General features: G+C 45.4%; 1 protein-coding gene across 2 annotated transcripts in view; it reads left to right on the top strand.

The window, feature by feature from the left end:
- The window catches only part of ADAM8 (ADAM metallopeptidase domain 8), a 99969-nt gene that overhangs the window by 51221 nt on the left and 29031 nt on the right, over positions 1–19717 (top strand). For both annotated transcript variants that reach the window (XM_048858423.2, XM_048858424.2), the window contains exons 8-15: positions 2008–2076; positions 3108–3277; positions 4047–4128; positions 8485–8633; positions 8965–9142; positions 14001–14090; positions 15989–16184; positions 16949–17048. In XM_048858423.2, coding sequence (XP_048714380.1) covers positions 2008–2076; positions 3108–3277; positions 4047–4128; positions 8485–8633; positions 8965–9142; positions 14001–14090; positions 15989–16184; positions 16949–17048 — 1034 coding nt within the window. The remainder of the gene's footprint in view (positions 1–2007; positions 2077–3107; positions 3278–4046; positions 4129–8484; positions 8634–8964; positions 9143–14000; positions 14091–15988; positions 16185–16948; positions 17049–19717) is intronic.

The raw sequence follows: 19717 nt of genomic DNA on the forward strand, positions 1-19717 counted from the left end.
AGTACTGCTTGTGATTCACCTACTTGGAATACACCTCTGCATCTACTTGAAGAAGAAACGGTTATTTACTGTAACTGTGGTTCTTCGAGATGTGATGCAGACGTGTATTCCACGACCCACCCTCCATCCCCTCTGCATCGAGGTAGTTCCTTGAACGTTCAGTGTGAAGGAACTGAGGGGGGTTGTGGTGGCATTGCCTCATATAATCAGGGAAGGAGCGACAGACACAAGACATGAGCGCCACCCCTCTACAGGTACTGCTAGGCAAAAGTCTCCAGCTGCGGCGTATGGGGCGTGCACACACTTTTACCTAGAATACCCATCTGCATCAGATCTTGAAGAACCACAGTTGCAGTAAGTAACTGTTTCTTATATTAGGTCCGTTATTTCTTTAAAAGGAATAATATGCCAACTTATTATTTCAAGTAGTTATTCAGGCACTTTGATTTAAACACACTGCATTAGATGAAACAATAAAACAAGTTCATCAACTGCAAAGTGTTAGATTTGAAGTGCATACAAGTAATGAGGCATAAAAGTCGGAAACAGTTACAAGAAAAATAAAGATAAAATTCAACTGGTGCCTCACTTAACAAACTATGTTAAATACAAAGCAAAGTTTTCTCACCACACGTTTTTCAGCAGTTTTACTGACCAAACTTCTTAGGTCAGAACTCCTCCCCTAGTCCATGAGCTGCTTCTTTTGTCTCTTCAGATGCAGTGAATCGATGGGCAGAGAGAGAGAAGGGTGCCTTAGGTGTTTGTCCTTCCTTTTCATAGTTTCAGTCACCCCTCTTGAAAAACATTTCTAGCTGGGTACCAGGAGACAAAAAGTCTATGTGGAAGAGGTTCCCTGCTGCTTTGTTCTCACCTGTTTGCGCTTCTTTTGTTTTCCTTCCTGCTTGATGACTCTGTTTATGGCTTAAATGCAAATTAAGCAGAGCACCCATTCTTTTGTTTCAGACAGACCTGCTTGGAACGTGTGTTAATAACACCATATAGTGGAATCTTATAAATTCATATACAATGTTGCCACACATATTTTTCCAGGACAATAATGACCAGCAAATTCTGAGTTTTCAAATGATACTTCACAAGGCATATTTTGTACAAACGTTATTACAATAGTGTGAAGGGTGGGAACACAGGGGTATATTCTGTCACAATCATGAGTCCATTTGACTCTCTTAGTTACCCACACACTGCATAGTCTCTTGTCCCTTCCTTAGTGTCCTTTAGATACTTGGACCAACCAGCCCTAATGTAATTTAGATCTTGAAGTTGCATGTCTCTCAAGGTTGCTTGTTGAAGCTGGTGTAGTCTCTTTTCCGGCACTGGTCTGTATGTGTCTACACATCCACGTACAGCTTTACATCATCTTTGAGTTAATGGGTAGATTAGTGTGATGCTGGGATATGTGACAGAGGGTCTGCTACTACCACATTTTGCTCAGGAACATATTTAGCAATTTGATTAAATTGCATTAACCGTAGCAATAGACTTTCGTGTCTCAGTGGTCTTGATCCAAGTGCTTGATCTTTTCCATTGATGAGGGTTATAAGTAGTTTATGGTCTGTTATCAGTGTAAATGAATCCAGTCCACACAGGTAGCTCTAAAAGTTCTCTCATCCCCATACACTTGCCAGATGCTCTTTTTCAATCTGTGCATTTCGTTTGTCTGCGTCTGTGAGTGTGTGAAAGCAAAATGCATCTGGCTTCCACTCAGGTCCATGTTGATATAAGACTATACCACCTAGGGCATAGCTGCTTACATCTGCGCTGACCCCCATTGTGGGTTTGTTCACATCACAGTATTTGAGAACTTAGCTTACTAGAGAGTTACACCAGAAGTGTTCACTATAGGATCCTTTAATACCCTGCCAGGAATGGCTGTTGTGAGCTTAAATAAGGTGTGTTACATGTGACACACCCACAGGCTGAACAACCATACGGTTGAGCATTCCATTACAGCAGCTTAATTGGAAATCTCTTTGTTTCTTCCCTTAGTACAAGAAATCCAAAGACATGCGGATGATTCAGAATCGCATGAAGGAAATTGTAAATCATGTTGACAAGGTAACAGTGAGGTATCCCCAGGCTGCAGTGAGGATGGGGTCCTGTCCTGCAATTCTTGCTCAGGCAAAGCTCCCAGCACTGCTAAGACCGTTCCCACCGACTCCCATGTTGTAAGGCTGGCAGAACTTGTCCCATAGTTTGCTTGCAACAATGAACTCTTGATACACAGACGAGTCAAAATACAAGATCACTTTCCTGTTTAAGGGACAAAAGACCATTGCTCCAGTTTTCAGCCTATATAAGAATAGAAACTGGGGCTGATTGGAATGTCTTCCTGTGCAAAGTACGGGGCCCATCTCAGTCCTGCTAGGCAACCAACCAGATGGAAAATTTATTAACACATTCTCTGTATCATGGTGTTTGTGGCAGGCACTTTCGAGAGACAATTGTTTGCAGTGTGTAAGCAGCGTGCTGGGGCAGTACAGAACGGGAGAAATGGCACTTACAGACTCAGGCCTGATCTGGCAGGTTCCTGAGCACTCTGGCCCTGATCCAGGAGAACCCATAAGGATGTGATTACCTTTAGGAATATATGTAGACCCATTGATTTCACAAAGGCTGGCCTAAGGCTCAGGCCCTAGTGGCGCTGCTGCTGGGTGCCCGCTAGTACTGCGTGTCATGCCACTGTCTAGCCCTAAATTAGTCTGGGAGAGTTCAGTTCTCCTCAGAGCAGCACAAGTGCCCTTCCCGTTGCTTTTGGGATTGCCAAATCATGTGGCCCAGAGCTGCAGGCCAAACAAGAATGGTGAAAACTACCGGGGTGTTAAAAGCTGACTGAAATGTGACGGCTTCCTCCTGATCCCTTTGATACGGATCCACAGGCAGAGCCTGGCCTGGGGGGGGGAAGCAGCAGTAGAGGCTATGGGTTTGGAATTGCATTCTGAGTGAAAACGATGAATTCTCCCTCTCCCAGAAGGGCACAAGGCTCAGGTACCAAGCCTCCGTCCTGAGTGTTGCCAAGTGCCATCTTTGTGTGGAGAGATTCTGTCTCCTGCAGTCCAGCTCTAATACAGTCTCGCTTTCTGCTGCAGCTTTATCAGACTCTTAATATCCGTGTGGCCTTGATAGGCCTGGAAGTCTGGAGTTACAAAGACAGGATCACTGTGAGTCCAAACCCAGACACCACACTGGACAATTTTCTTCACTGGCGAGAGTCTGAACTGTTACAAAAGAAGAAGCATGACAATGCCCAACTGATCACGTAAGCACTGCCATTACACTGCCCACAACATGAGCCAAGGCTGCTGACCGTGGGCACAGGGCGCTGGGGAGCCCAATGCTGGGGCTGGGATACTTACAGTATCTGATGCAGTAGGAATGCCCAGATGTGGTCTAATGTCCGTTGTTGGGTTTAGCGTGCGAATGCTGGGTGGGATTGGTGGCCTGTGATACAGACTGGGTGATCTGGTGGCCCCTTCTGGCCTTAGACTCTGTTACTCTGAATTGTGTGTGGCAATGCTAGCGTGGTAGGACTGGTCAGAGAGAGCAGTGCAGGCATCCCTGACTCTGAGAGGGCTGGTACAAGCTGCTTCAGAGGGCGGGGCAAGAACCATGAAGTGGCCAGTTCTGGGATAACCTTCCCACAAGTGACATGCCTTCCTGACCTCCATCAGTTAAGTCTTGGGGGTCATTCCCCAGAGCAGGAGGATTTAGATCTCTTGCAAATTTTTGGTATAAATGGAGATGTTGCTGGGAGCTGCTGGTGGGGTTTCTGGTTTGCTGGGAGCTGTGGGGTTGCTGGGGTAGCTGGGGGGACATGTGGGGAAGTTGGGGGGAGTTTGGTTAGCTGGGATATGTGGGGAGTAATATGTAGACAGGGCTATAGTTGATGTGGTACACTGTGTTTGGGGGACACAGTACCAACACTAGCATGCTGTGCCACTGGCCACGGATGTGGCAATGCTGCTTGAGGCCACAGTACTAATTGTGGATGATGTTTGTCCTTTTATGAGTGTTTTGCCTTCCTGCAGAGGCATAGACTTCCAAGGCACAACGGTGGGACTGGCCAAGAAGTATGCAATGTGCACCAGGGACTCAGGAGGAGTAAATCAGGTGGGGCTTGATAACTGCTTCCATTCTAAGCAATAGAAGAGGGACAGAAGTGAGATCCCAGAGCTGGGGGCACGCCAGGGCCTGATGGCAAAGAAATCACCCTCTGCTTCTGGCTGATCTGTACCATTGGCTCCATGGCTTCCCATGCTCTTCCTGTCTCCCCATCAAACTGAAGGCTCTCTGTGCTTTGCCTTTCTGGCTGCGAGTGACACATGCTCATGCAACCAGGGAGGGGCTATCTCCAGCTCTATCCAGCTGTAGGCCTCTCTGTACTGGCTCAGGGAGATCAGAAAGGCCAAATCCTGCCCAAATGGCACATTCCATTGTGATCTGTGACCTAAACACTTAGGGCCACACTCAGCTGCCTGTGAGCAGCTTTGATTGGTTTGACCAGACTTGACCCTGGGGGTACTGCAGGTACCCACCATTGACATGGACGGAGATGTATGGTGGACGAGTGGCTCCTGAGTAGCCTGGAGCTTTCTCTGGGGTGGAATGTACAATGTTCAAACTCTCTTTTTACAAATGTTTCAAACACATGGAAAGAGCCCAGCTGCTTTCCCAAAACAGCTACAGTGACACAAGACCTTTCCTTTTTAGCTGCCTGGGACTTGATTTATATATTAAAAAAATCAGACTCTTTGAATGTTCCCCTTCACCCTTTCTCTATCCACACCCAAGCCTCTCAGCCCAAGAAGTGAGCCCTCAGGAACTGAAATTGTTATTAAATCTCCATTTGGGTCCGCGCTGTTGTATTCTCTATTTACTGGAATTGTAGTAGTTGACTTCTGGTTTTCTAGCCAATTAGGGCGGCAATGGAGCTTGATTTCAGAGGAAACATAAGAACGGCCATACTGGGCCAGACCAATGGTCCCCTGTTCTGTTCACTCCCTCTAAAGCCTCTGGTAGCAGCCACTTCTGACAGTGGCTGCTACCAGAGGCTTTAGAGGGAGTGAACAGAACAGGGCAATTACCAAGTTAACCATCCCCTGTCATCTAGTCCCATCTTCTAGCAGTCAGATACTTAGGGACACTTAGAGCATGAGATTGCATCACTGACCATGTTGGCTAATAGCTATTGTTGGATCTATCCTTCATGAACTTACCTAATTCTTTTTTGAACCCAGTTATACTTTGGCCTTCACATCATCCCACGGCAACGAGTTCCACAGGTTGACTGTGCGTTGTGTGAAGAAGTACTTCCTTCTGTTTGTTTGAAACCTGCTGCCTATTAATATCATTAGGTGACCATGGTTCTTGTACCATGTGAAGGGGTAAATAAAACTACCTTATTCATTTTCTTCACATCATTAATGATTTTATAGATCTCTATAATATCCCCCCTAAGTCAGCTCTTTTCTAAGCAGAATGGTCCCAGTCTCCTTAATCTCTCCTCATGTGGAAGCTGTTCCATACCCCTAATCATTTTTGTTCCCCTTCTTTGTACCATTTCTAATAGACCTTTTTTGAGATGGAGTAACCAGAACTGCATGCAGTATTCAAGGCATGGTCGTATCAGGGATTTCTATAGTGGCATTTTGATATTTACTGTTTTATTCTCTCCCCCTTTCCTAATGGTTCATAACATTCTGTTCGCTTTTTTGACTGTCGATGCACATTGAGCGGCTGTTTTTATGTCTTCCAATGTGCGTTATTTTGCATTTATCAACATTTTGTTGCTCAGTCACCCAGTCTGTAAGATCCCTTTGGAACTCTTCGCAGTCTGCTTTGGACTTTGGTATCTTGAGCAATTTTGTATCACGTGGAAACTGTGCCACCTCACTGTTTACCCCTTTTTCCAGATCATTTATGACTAAGCTGATGAACAGCACTGGTCCCAGTACAGATCCCTGGAGGACACTACTAATTACCTCTCTCCATTTTGAAAACTGACCATGTATTCCCACCCTTTGTTTCCTGTCTTTTAACCAGTTACTCATCCATGAGAGGACCTGCCCTCTTATCCATGACTGCTTACTTTGCTTAAGAGCCTTTGTTGAGGGATCTAATTAAGGGCTTTCTGAAAGTCCAAGTACACTATATCCACTAGCTCACCCTTGTTCAAATATTGGTTGACCCCTTTAAAGAGTTCTAATACATAATATCCTTTTATAAGTCGTGTTGACACTTCCCCAACAAACTGTGTTCACCTATGTGTCTGATAAATCTGTTCTGTACTATAGTTTCAACCAGTTTGCCTGGTACTGAAGTTAGGCTTACTGGCCTGTAATTGCCAGGATTGCTTCTGGAGCATTTAAAAAAAGTTGGCATCACATTAGCTATCCTCCTGTCATCTGGTACAGAAGCTGATTTAAGCGATAGGCTTCATGCCACAGTTTGTAGTTCTACAATTTCGTATTTGAGTTCGTTCAGAACTCTTGGATGAATCCCACCTGGTTGTGGGGACTTATTACTGTTTAATTATCAGTTTGTTCCAAAACCTTCTCTTCTGACTCCTCAATCTGGGACAGTTCCTCAGATTTATCACCTAAGAAGAATGGCTCAAGTGTGGAAATCTCCCTCACATTCTCTGCATTGAGCACTGATGCAAAGAATTCATTTAGCTTCTCCGCAATGGCCTTGTCATTCTTGAGTGCTCCTTCAGCACCTTGATTGTCTAGCTATGGCCCCACTGATTTTTTGGCAGGCTTCCTGCTTCTGGTGTACTTAAAAAAATTTTGCTGTTAGTTTTTGTGTCTTTTGCTAGGTGCTTTTCAGATTCTTTTTTTAGCCTGCCTAATTATACTTTTATACTTGACTTGTTTATGTTCCTTTCAATTTTTCTTAGTAGAATTTAACTTCTGATTTTTAAAGGATGCCTTTTTAACTCTAACTGCCTCTTTTACTCTGTTTAGCCATACTGTCATTTTTTTGGTCCTCTTACTTTTTTTTTTTTTTTTTTGTCATACACATTTAATTTGTGCCTCTATTATGGTGTTTTTTAAAAATTTCCATGCAGTTTGCAGACATTTCACTCTTGTGACTGTTCTTTTTAATTTCCATTTCACTAGCTTGCTCATTTTTGTGTAGTTCCCCTTTTTGAAGTTAAATGCTTCTGTGATGAGGGCTTCTTTGGTATTCCTCTCCCACAAGGATGTTAAATTTAATTACATTATGGTCGCTATGACTGAGCAGTTCGGCTATATTCACCTGTTGGACCAGACCCTGTGCACCACTTAGGACTAAATCAAGAATTGCCTCTCCACTTGTGGGTTCAAGGACTAGCTACTCCAAGAAACCTACGTTAATGGTGTCTAGAAATTGTATCTGTTTTCTGTCCTGAGGTGACATGTACCCCAGTCAGTATGCAGATAGTTCAAATCCTCCATTATTATTGAGTTTTCTATTTCGTAGCCTCTCTCATCTCACTGAGCATTTCAAAATCACCGTCACCATCCTGGTCAGGTGGTCAATAGTATATTCCTACTGCTAGAGTCTTATTATTCAAACATGGAATTTTCTATCCATAGAGTGTCTATGGTACAGTTTGATTCATTTAAGATATTTACTGTATTTGATGCTATGCTTTCTTTTACAGAGAGTGCCTCTTCCCAACCAGCATGACCTTTTCTGTAATTCCTGTATATTTTATACCCTGGTGTTATCGTGTCCCATTGATTATCATCAGTCCACCAAGTTTATGTGATGCCTATTGTATCAATGTCCTCATTTAAAACCAGGCACTCAAGTTCACCCATTCTAGTATTTAGACTTCTAGCATTTGTATACAAGCACTTATAAAATGTGTCAATATTTAGTTGTCTGCCTTCATGTGATGTAAATGAATGGGACTTTTTTTCATTGGGCTGTTTCTCTTCAGCTCCTATCTGTACTTTATAAACGTCTATCCTTTCCTCTTTACTAAGATATAGAGAATCCCTGTTAATGGATCCTCCCCTAAGAGATGTCTCTGTCTGAACTGTGTGCTCCTCCACACTTGTTAGTTTTCCCCCAGGCTTTAGTTTATAAACTCCTCTATGACCTTTTTAATTTTACCTTCCAGCAGTCTGGTTCCATTTTGGTTTAGGTGGAGCCCATCCTTCCTGTATAGTCTCCTCCTTTCCCAAAAGGCTCCCCAGTTCCTAATAAACCTAAATTTCTCCTCCCTACACCATTGTCTTATCGATGCATTGAGACCCTGCAGTTCTGCATGTCTAACTGGCCCTGCACTTGCAAGCATTTCAGAGAATGCTACTATGGAGGCCCTGGACTTCAATCTCTTACTTAGCAGCCTAAATTTATCTTGACATTGAACCAGACAAGAAACTATGGTGATGGGCACGGTAGAAACCCAAAGAAAGATAGGACTGAAGCATTTGGTATCCACTAGCCTGTATCCTTCTTATTGTTGCATAGGACCACAGCTTGAATCCTATAGGAGCTGCCTCAACCGTGGCTCATGAGATGGGACACAACCTGGGAATGTCTCATGATGAAGACGTTGGTGGCTGCAGCTGCTTGGCCCCAAAGACCGATGGAGGATGTGTTATGGCAGCTAGTGTTGGGTAAGGAGAACAAAAAGAGAATGGCCATGGGCGTCGAGCATCACTGTCCAGTGTACGTATTGACCTCGGATTGAACACATCAGGCTGGTGCCCCTGTAGTTAAGGTACTCACTTCCATTGAAATCAATGGTAGCACTCTTATGGACTTTAGTGAGAGCAGATTGAGTCCTCATGGACATTTTCTTCTTCAGCTTTATGTTTTTTGCAAGGTTCGACTCACAGATGTTTTAGCTGTGAAGGGATAGAGGGTGTTGTGCAGTTAGTGGTGGTAAATGGAGCTTTTAACCAAAAAGTGCTGTTTGCCATAATGCCTGTTTTTCTTTCCCTCCAGCATGATTTACCCAAAGTACTTCAGCAGCTGCAGTGTAAGTGACCTGCAGAAGTTTCTTAGTGATCCCCGGACTAGCTGCTTACTGAATATCCCCAAGGCTGATGAGCTGTACGGGGTGCCTGTCTGTGGAAACCAGTTTGTAGAGCGAGGGGAGCAGTGTGATTGTGGGACACCCAAGGTATGTTGACTCCCACTGGGAGATTTTAAATAAGGGAAGGGAAGCGTGGCAGCGGAACTGTGGGTTGGTCTGGAACCCAAATGCCCTGCCACTGCATACGAGCTGACCAGAGCCAATGAGCTGTTTTTGTTGCTGCAAGCAGATTTCCAGAGCCCCTGCTGCTGTAGTTGCCTGATGAATAACACTTCCTTCCTGTGTTCTTCACTTGGTATTGCACATATTTCTGCTTAAAAGTGACTTGTGAAAGATGTTTTGCATCTTCAGTTTGTGCCCCTTGGTTTTGCTTGTTTGTGCTGGATACAGAGGGACAGAGAAGCTGTTTTGTTTTTTTTTATCGTAAACAATGATTTCTTCTGCTTGTTTCAGCTTCACACATGGCAAATGTGGCTTCCCTAGTTGTGTTTGAGGACTTTCTGGGTGACATAGAGCATATGATTCTTACTATGTATATTGCAGTAGTGCCTGAAGGCCTCAACCAAGATCAGAGTCTCAGTGTGCCAGGCACTGTACATACACCTAGTGAGGGACAGTCTCTGTCCCAAACAGCTCACAGTCTGACCAGAGCAGACAGACAGAGTAGGGGAAGGGTTTGGACACACAGGCAGAGGCCAGGCAAGGAAAGATGTGCCAGTGCCCGGTTAGGGCCAGCATTTTGTTGGGTTTTATTTTGGCATGAAAATCCCCACAGTCTCTGCTGATCCACCTAGTGGATCGGGGAACAGGCCAGAGACCTTCCCCTCTGGTGGAACCCACAGTCCAGTTCAACTTCTCCGGTATCAAGTAGGGAGTTGGGGGGAACCCGGGCCCACCCTCTACTCCGGGTTCTAGCCCAAGGCCCTGTGGATTGCAGCTGTCCACAGTGGCTCCTGTAACAGCTGCGTGACAGCTACAACTCCCTGGGCTGCTTCCCCATGGCCTCCTCCCAACACCTTCTTTATTCTCATCACAGGACCTTCCTCCTGATGTCTGATAACGCTTGTACTTCTCAGTCTTCCAGTAGTACGCCTCTCACTCTCCACTTCTTGCACCTCTTGCTCCCAGCTCCTCGCACGCACCACAAACTGAAGTGAGCTCCTTTTTAAAACCCAGGTGCCCTGATTAGCCTGCCTTAATTGATTCTAGCAGCTTCTTAATTGGCTGCAGGTGTTCTAATCAGCCTGTCTGCCTTAATTGTTTCCAGAAAGTTCCTGATTGTTCTGGAACTTTCCCTGTTACCTTACCCAGGGAAAAGGGACCTACTTAACCTGGGGCTAATATATCTGCCTTCTTTCACTCTCATGTAGGCATCTGGCCTGATCCTGTCACAATATGTATTAATGTTTCAATTTCAATTCAAATTTCCAAAAAATCACTAAATTGGCAACACTGCATGTAACTAGTTCACAAAACTGGTGAGGGTGTTGGGGAAATTCAGGGGGGTAAACACCCCCATGGGGGGCTCTAGGGAAATCCATTGCAGCCTCACTTATTCCCATTTCTATGCTTACTGTGTCTCAGGGCCAGGGTGCCCCCTTCAGGGGCATCAGGGAATCAGCGCTCAAGCTGGGTTGGTCTGTCAGGTCTACTGGCTGGGCAACAGAGCAAGTAATAGGCCAGGCCTCCTGGATGAGGACTGAGCAGGCAAACAGTCTATAGCTCAGGCCTCCCAGCCTAAGGGTTAGCACTCAACCAGGCCGAATGCAAGGCTGGAGTTGGCGGGACTTGGGCCCACCCTGCTCCACTGTGTCCCAGTCCAGGGCCCTAGAAGTAATGGGTGGTCCTGTCGTGGGGTTGGCAGGGAAACATGGGGTTGCTGCCTTGCCTCATGCTGACACAACAGGACAAATGTCTCATTTCCCTAGGCTTCTTCCTACTGGTGTCTGGTGGGCAGCTACGCAGCCACTAGGAGCTGGTTCCCAGGCCTCTTGCCGAGCAGCTCGCTCTCCATTCCCTCTTCGAGTTTCTCAGTCTCCCGGGACAGTGGTTTGCCTTCTCTCCAAACTGGCTCTGGAGAGTTGTTGCCCGCCACAGCCTATCAGAGGCTCCGCTAGTGGTTCAGCTCCCTGGGAAGGACTTCTGGCTCTTTCCCTGGTCTGGCTCCAGCTGAGCTGCAGGATCCTACTCTTATACTGCCTGTTCCACCCCTGCACTTCCTGCGAAGGGGATGGTGCACAGTTAGCTGAGCCCAGCAGGGTGAGTTAAACCCCCTCTGCATCAGAATGAGGCCATTCTGCCTCATTACACCATTACAGCAGGATCGCTTATTTCCATAACCAATTACTCCAATAACTCCATTCCATTACTGGTATAAGGCATTTCACATGAGTATAACCTACAAGGCATTGCATGGATTTAACTGGTTATCGTTCATTTGGTACAGAAAATGTGAGTTCCAGCCCCAGAAAGCCATGAAGGGTGCATATCCATTTTGTTTTCCTTTGCAGGTCCTCTTTAAAACACAGATCTGCTTTCTGTATGTAACTAGAGTTGGTCCAATAAACTGGTTCATTAATCTCTTCACAAGTAGAAGTGCTGAGTTTTGGTGGTGGTTGTTTGTGGGCTCTTACTATTTTCTATTCATGTGCATTTGGGTGAGTGCTGGATATTTATAAAATGTTCAGAAATGCCCCAAGGTTCGTGAATTTTAGCACAGTCAGTCACAGACCATTGTCAGGAGTTGCGGCATTAATGCTTAGCGTTGTCTCCAGCCAGTCTCAGGCCAAGCCCTCCTGTACATTTTTTCCGATGTTAATAAAAGTAATTATTCAGAATGACTCTGCGGTCTGTCCATTCCCACCAGTGCAGAGGCTCTGTGGTAAGACCCCTTGCTGCACACTCTGGTAGATAGGTTTCAGAGTAGCAGCCGTGTTAGTCTGTATTTGCAAAAAGAAAAGGAGTACTAGTGGCACCTTAGAGACTAACCAATTTATTTGAGCATAAGCTTTCGTGAGCTACAGCTCACTTCATCGGATGCATTCAGTGGAAAATACAGTGGGGAGATTTATATACATAGAGAACACGAAACAATGGGTGTTACCATACACACTGTAACGAGAGTGATCACTTAAGATGAGCTATTACCAGCAGGAGAGCAGGGCGGGGAGAAAACCTTTTGTAGTGATAATCAAGGTGGGCCATTTCCAGCAGTTAACAGGAACGACCGAGAAGCAGTGGAGGGGGGAGGGGGGGAAATAAAATAGGGAAATAGTTTTACTTTGTGTAATGACACATCCATTCCCAGTCTCTATTCAAGCCTAAGTTAATTGTATCCAATTTGCAAATTAATTCCAATTCAGCAGTCTCTCGTTGGAGTCTGTTTCTGAAGTCTTTTTGTTGAAGAATAGCCACTTTTAGGTCAGAAATCAAGTGATCAGAGAGATTGAAGTGTTCTCCGACTGGTTTATGAATGTAATAATTCTTGACATCTGATTTGTGTCCATTTATTCTTTTACGTAGAGACTGTCCAGTTTGGCCAATGTACATGGCAGAGGGGCATTGCTGGCACATGATGGCATATATCACATTGGTAGATGCGCAGGTGAACGAGCCTCTGGTAGTGTGGCTGATGTGATTAGGCCCTATGATGGTGTCCCCTGAATAGATATGTGGACACAGTTGGCAACGGGCTTTGTTGCAAGGATAGGTTCCTGGGTTAGTGGTTCTGTTGTGTGGTGTGTGGTTGCTGGTGAGTATTCGCTTCAGGTTGGGGGGCTGTCTGTAAGCAAGGACTGGCCTGTCTCCCAAGATTTGTGAGAGTGATGGGTCGTCCTTCAGGATAGGTTGTAGATCCTTGATGATGCGTTGGCTAGGTTTTAGTTGGGGGCTGAAGGTGATGGCTAGTGGCGTTCTGTTACTTTCTTTGTAGGGCCTGTCCTGTAGTAGGTGACTTCTGGGAACTCTCCTGGCTCTGGTAGATAAGGGGGGAGTTCCCTCTAGCACTTCCTGCTCAGATGCCTGTTTTCAGCAGCTGCCCAAAACTTCTGCAGATCTTTGGTAACTTTCTGATTAGTGCCAGGAATTTGATCAAGGAGCAGTGACTGCAGAAACCTCTCCAGGCCATGCCTCTCTTCTCTTTCTCTCCTGTGACTCACATCCTTCTTAATACACCCTTTCTATTCAGTGGGCAGAGGGTTTGGCAATGTACTCTCTGGTGCCGGAGCCCTGCCCTCTCTAGCAAGCAGTATAGAAGAAGTGGTGTTTCGCACCTTCCCATGGTGTTTAGTTTGTAATCTTGTGTTCAGGTTTGGATTTAGATTTTTGAACTTGTCAATTAAGCAAATCACTCCAAGGCAGCCAGTCTGCAAAACACAATCTTTCTCATCCCTGGTCTGAAAGTCAGCCAAAGGGAGATAGCAGCACAGAGTCATCCAAGGATCAATAGGCAGATGTTTTGTTCTCCTGGTGCTCACAGAAGGATGTTATCCTGCTATTTATCTATTCCCAGCTACTCCCCCCCTGTTACTGGCTGTGTCTTCCTGGGAGGGTACTGGCCTGCTATTCTGACATCCTTTTTCTGTAACATGGGGATAACAGTACGTCCCCTTCATTGTACAGTGCTTTGGGACCCATAGAAACATGCTATAGAAGAGCTAAGGATGATTATAATAACTGTCCATAGTCAGAAGCTAGTAACAGATTGCTGTGTGGGTAGGAATGTGGCGTACAGATAACTTCACAGTGTACTCACAGGAGAAAACAGTGCCATTTCTGCCTACATCCCCCAGTGGTGCCATACAACAGGAGACGTACACAGCCCTTTTGCAGGAGCCCCCCTTGATGACGTTCAAAGGGTTGCTGATTTTAGGAGGTTCTCCAGGTGACTCACTGCTCCCATCCCCAATGTATCCATTCCCTAACCCATGTGTGTTGTGTTTATTAGGAATGCAGGGATCCCTGCTGCAATGCCACCACCTGCCGACTAAGTGACGGAGCAGAATGTGCTCAGGGAGAATGCTGCCAATGGTGTAAGGTAAAATCAGTCTCCGGATGATGTCTGCTAGGAGCTGCCTTGGGGAAGTCTGGCTGATTGACAACTGGGGAAAAGGGCCCAAAGAAATGAAATGAGGCCAATCCTCCAGCCCTGCTAAAGTGCCGAGCACATGGGTGCATGAACGTGCTATTTCCTGGCTTTATGGTCAGCATATTTCTCCTCAAGATGACAGTCTAAGTAAGCCCGACACGCACATGCTACTGCCAGGTTATCGGGTAAAATGGTATGAAGCCGCTGGGATGCTCAGAGATGTGAACAAACATGTCTGGCTTCTCAGGTAACCCCTAGCTACACCAAAGCAACTATACAGCTCTCTGAGTCAAGGGCTTTGTCCCGGGGGTCCCAAAGGCTGCCAGTCAATAGCATTGTAGCCCTAATTAAATGGATTAAAAACTGACTAACTGAATGTAGGCTACACTTACAGGCTGGGGGGCTGCTTTTTGGAAAGCAAGGGCTTAAAAAGGGACTTAGAGTCATGATAGGAACCAGCTGAACATGGGCTGTCAGTGGGATGCTGTACCTAGGGGTATGTCTGCACAGCAGTTGTGAGGTGTAATTCCCAGCCCAAGTGGATAGATGAGCTTGTGTGCTAAAAATAGCTGTTTGACCAGGCAGTAGCTCTGGCTAGCCACCAGAGTACAATCCCATCTGACCCCATGGGTACATACTCTGGCTTCTAGCCTGAGCCACCACCTATGCTGCCATAACCACAGTTCTGTTTTTAGCTCACTAGCTTGAACAGAGCTAGCATGCATATGTCTACCTGAGCTGGAAATCACACCTACTGTGTAGATATACCCTAAGGGGGTGAATGTGATCCTTGGCTGTATAAGCAGGGGAATATTGAGCAATAGCAAGGAGATGATGTTATCTCTGCATATGGCATTAATGCGTCCAGTTTTAGAGTCCATACTTCAGAAAGGGAATTGAAAGGGTTCAAAAAAGAGCCACAACAATGATTGAGTTCTGGAAAACCTGCCTGCCAAAGAAAGACTTAGGAAGCTCAATTTATTTAATTTACCCAAGAAAAGGTTAAGAGATGAATTGATCCCAGTCTATTAGTACCTACATGGGGAGAAGACTTTTACAGAGGGATCTTTAGTTTAGCAGACAAAGGCAGAATGAGATCCAATGACTGGAAGCTGAAGCTAAAGACAAATTCAGACTAGAAATAAAGCTTATTTTTTTAACAGGGAGGGTAATTAGCCATGGGAACAGCTGATGTAGGAAAGTGGTAGACTCTCCATCATTTGTAGTCTTTAAATCAGTACAGAATGTCCTAGTGTGAGACATCCTCTCGCTGAACCACGAGATATGGTTCTGAAACAGGAATCACCGGTGGCCATTCCTGTTGTTCAGGAGGTCACACTAGATGATCATAATGGTCCTTTCTGGCCTTAACAGCTGTGACTCTGTGGTTAAAAAAAGGTAGTTGAACTCAGTTGCTTCCAGATAACATTGTACAAATTGTTAAGGCGAACAGGTTGGGTGTGAGTCCCTGAGGAAGGGTCACATTACAAGTGGTTGAATGTTTCCAGGGCCAGCTCACATGCTAAGGATGTGTTTTCACTTTCCTGGTCCAAGCAGTATTCACCCATGACCACTTGATGTTGAAGACTGCAGGGTAGGGCTTAGCACAACTCCCCAAAGTCATACTCCAACCCCAGGTAGTTCCCTGACTAAGACCCTAGACTGAAGTCTATACCAGAGCTCCAACTGGCTTTGACTTCAGTGGGACCAGGATCAGCCCCTCCCACTCTGCCAGATCAGCAAGCCAGACAGAGAATGTGTAAGGCTAGGGTGCAGCCTGACTGATGGGCACTCGCTGACACCCCCACCCCCCCCATTCCTTGGGGATTGTGTTTGTGTTTGCTAAGGTGAAGGCTGCTGGTGTGTTGTGCCGTGCCCGTAAGAACAGCTGTGATCTGCCCGAGCACTGCACTGGCCTCTCAGCAGAGTGCCCGGAGGACGTCTTCCAAGAGAATGGTGTGCCATGCCAGTATGGGAATGGCTACTGTTACAACGGGGTGTGCCCCTCGCACAGCGAGCACTGCCGCACGCTCTGGGGTGCAGGTAACGTGGCTCTTTGCATGCGCTCCTTCAGCTCCATGCTCGCAGGGCGAGCTCACGCCAGTGCAGTGCTGTGTGTATCCATTGCTGAGGCTGCAGCACATAGACTGGGAGCCCAAGTCTCCCTCAATGCTCTCATGGGACATACACCCACCCATCCCAGCAGTGCGCATGGCACTTGGCAGGCTAGTTGCTGTAACCCAACAAAGTCAAGGGCAGTGGCTTGCACTCTGAACTTTAGGCCACTAGTTTAGGAAGCTACAGATAAGCCCAGGCCTGACTAGCTTGGCCTTGGCCTCTCTGTGAATCAGTTTCCCCACTTCACTGTGTGTAGGACAGGAGGGATTGGTGTTGCCAAATCAGCTGCCCTGGCCACTAAGTTTGAGGGCTTCAAAGTTCCTTAAGTCAGACACCCAAGATCAGAGGCTCCTGGATTCTGTGGTTGCTTCTGGAAGTATTGGCCTGAATGTTTATGAAGAGCTTTGAGATCTGGGATGGAAGGCACTAGGGACAGGCATTGTTTTATCACTAGTTTGTGTCGGAAGGGTGATGTGGGTTGTAAGGTGCCCAGTGGGGTGCAGGGAACTGTGGAGCCCCAGAGTCACCTGCCAAAGGGAGAGGGTGGTGGGGAAAGTTTTTGATGTGTCTGGTATTGGGGGAAAGGTGGGCAGAGGTGTCACCCCATGAGGTGTGGTGCTGCTCACACAGGCTTAGCTTAGCTTGCCTTTCTGAAACTCCAGCGTCAGCTCTTCTCTGTGTCCCTGCAGAGGCCCAGGTGGCCCCTGATATCTGCTTTGAGTACAATGGCCGCCAGAAGGACTACCTGCATTGCTTGACAGAGAACGGGAAAAGGCCCTGCAGCCCAAAGTAAGGAACTGAAGCACCCAGTGCCAAGGGTGTGTGAGTCTGTGCATGGGAGTGGAGTCATTGTGAACTGATCCGGAGTGGGAGGGAATCTTCACTGGGAGGTGGTGTTGTCACTGTGAGCCAGTCCTGAGGGGGAGGGGATCTCTGTGGGGCGAAGGTGGAATCATTGTGAACTAGTCCCATCGGGCAGGGGCGGAGTCACTGTGAGCTGGTCCAGTGCGGGAGGGGATCTCTATGGGGACAAGGCAGAGTCATTGTGAGCTGGTCCCAGCGGAGGAGATCTCTATAGGGAGGAGGTGGTGTCCCCAAGCTGCAGTTCCCGGCCATTGTGTGAGGGGCCATGCTCCAGTCCTTCGCTTTCAGGGACAGGGCACTTTTTCTTATTTTAAGCCATGTCTTTATCTAGGAAGTTTTGACAGGTTTACAAATTCCAGCTATGTAAATATCAGAGACAATACAGTAATCATTACAGCAGTGTTTAGAGAAACACTATTCAGTTATATAATTATTGAATCTCTCTATTTAGCAGGGTTTTACCATGTTACACTGAGCACCTTTACACTACTAATGACATATCATTTCTGGTGATTTTATTAAATGTAGTGAATTCTCTGATTACACACATTTAACAGACCAGGCCTGTCTACCAAATGTTAAATAAACAAACAAACAAAAACAAGTGGACAGGTGTGCTGGTTCTTTTGCAGACGAAGGTACTTTGTCTGAATAGTGAATAAATGGTAACTAGGTATCTAAGTAACTATTTGTCCCCTACCTATTTTGTTGGGTATGTAACTGGTGTGTTAATTTTTCCATAACAACCTCCCATGTTTTTTGAACCGTTCTTCTGTGGTTAGGCTATCAGTAGCCCAGCAGCTTGGGATCATTTGATAATAAATATCCAACAGTTGGTGATATCTGGTTACGAATTTCATCCCAGTACTGTTCAGTGACTGAACATGTCCACTATATATGCATAAAATCTCTTCTTTCACCACAATTTCGCCACCATTTATCCCCATTCAATCTCTCTCACTCTCTCCTTCTCTTTCTTTCTATGTATATAGCAGAACCTGTTTAAGTTGAAACAGTATCTTAAATACATTTTCTTTTATTGTGCTACAGACTGAGGTTTACTGGTCCTGTTTTCCAGATAAAAGCCCATTCGTCTGTGGTAATTCATCTATCCACGTCCTTTTCCTACCATGCCATATATGGGCATTTTTTTGTTAGGAAAGTTATCTGCAGAGATGTCAATCAATAAATTAATTATACTTGTTTGTTTCCTAATTGAGTAGACCCCATTTCTTTTATTAAAGTTAGCTTTCTGTATAAAACTGCTTTTCTAGAAAGTCAAAAAACTTAATGCATAACTTGAAAGTACTAGTACTTGGGAGAGGAGAATGGTCCAGTTAAAGTTAGTTTTGATCTCTAAATAAGTTAGAAAAGTTTCTTTGCTGAATAACTGGCCAACTGTGCGTATTCTATGGCTTTTCAAGTCTTTAAGCTCTCCGGTTCGTGATTTGGGTTAAGATTTGTATTGTTTGCAATGGGTGTCACTGGTGAGGTAACATGATTTATTTAATCTCTAGTTCCATCCCAAACCCATAGTTTACGATAAAGAATGTGTACAGATTTCTGGAGCGTGTGATTTTTTTTTTTATTAGTCCATGGTAGTCTAGAAGAGCTTACATTGCCACAATTTTCTTCTTCAGTAAAGACCCAGTGTTTGGCTGGTTTAGAGTCAACTACTGGCTGGTTTAGAGCCCCCAGTCAACTACTGCTTTGAGCTGTCTGGTTGGATAGAATATTTGGAACAGCTAGTCCACCCTGGTTAATGGGTCAATACAAAGTATCTGGACTCACACTTGGTCTTTTCTTAGTCCATATAAATTCTAACAACATCCTCTGTATTCCTGCTAGAGTTTTATCTGGTTTGATTACCAGGAAGATTTTGAAACAAGTAAAATACCCTTGGAAAATGTTCATTTTGACTTTGGCTGTTCTTCCCAATCAAGAAATTGCATATTAGCCCTAGCACTCCAGATCTTTTTTCATTTGCTGAAGTAGTGGTTTGATATTTAAATCGTAAACCTTGTCTAGGTTGCTTAAGATACAAATTCCAAGATGCTCCGGGTGCCCCTAAACCTCCAACTGCCGGAAGCTGGGATTGGACAACAGAGGATGGATCAGTCAAAATTGCCCAGTTCTGTTCATTGCCTCTGAAGACTACTGGACTAAATGGACCATTGGTCTGATCCACTGTGACTGTTCTTGGGTATCTTACAGAATTTGTTGCCCATTTGTACCCAAATGTTTTCTGGGAGAATGACTTCTTAAGTCTGGCAAATTTAAGTCTGGCAGTTCAGATTTGGCATAATTTACTGTAAATCCAGATGCTTTCCCAAAGTCCTGGATTTCCTTATATATTAATTTTAGGGAAATATTTCACTCAGATAAATATAGTATTACATCATCTGCAAATAAAGCTATTTTTGGATGTGTTCCTGCAAGTTTTATTGCTGTGATATATTCATTATTCCTTATTCTCTGTGCAAAAGGCTCCATGGCCAGGGCAAAAAGGAGACAATGGACATCTCTGCCTAGTTCCTCTGCATAATTCAAATGGAGATTTAAATCCATTAACTCACACACCTGCTTTTGGGCTG

Source organism: Caretta caretta, chromosome 7 (genome assembly GCF_965140235.1).
Source record: "Caretta caretta isolate rCarCar2 chromosome 7, rCarCar1.hap1, whole genome shotgun sequence".
Taxonomy (NCBI): Eukaryota; Metazoa; Chordata; order Testudines; family Cheloniidae; genus Caretta; species Caretta caretta.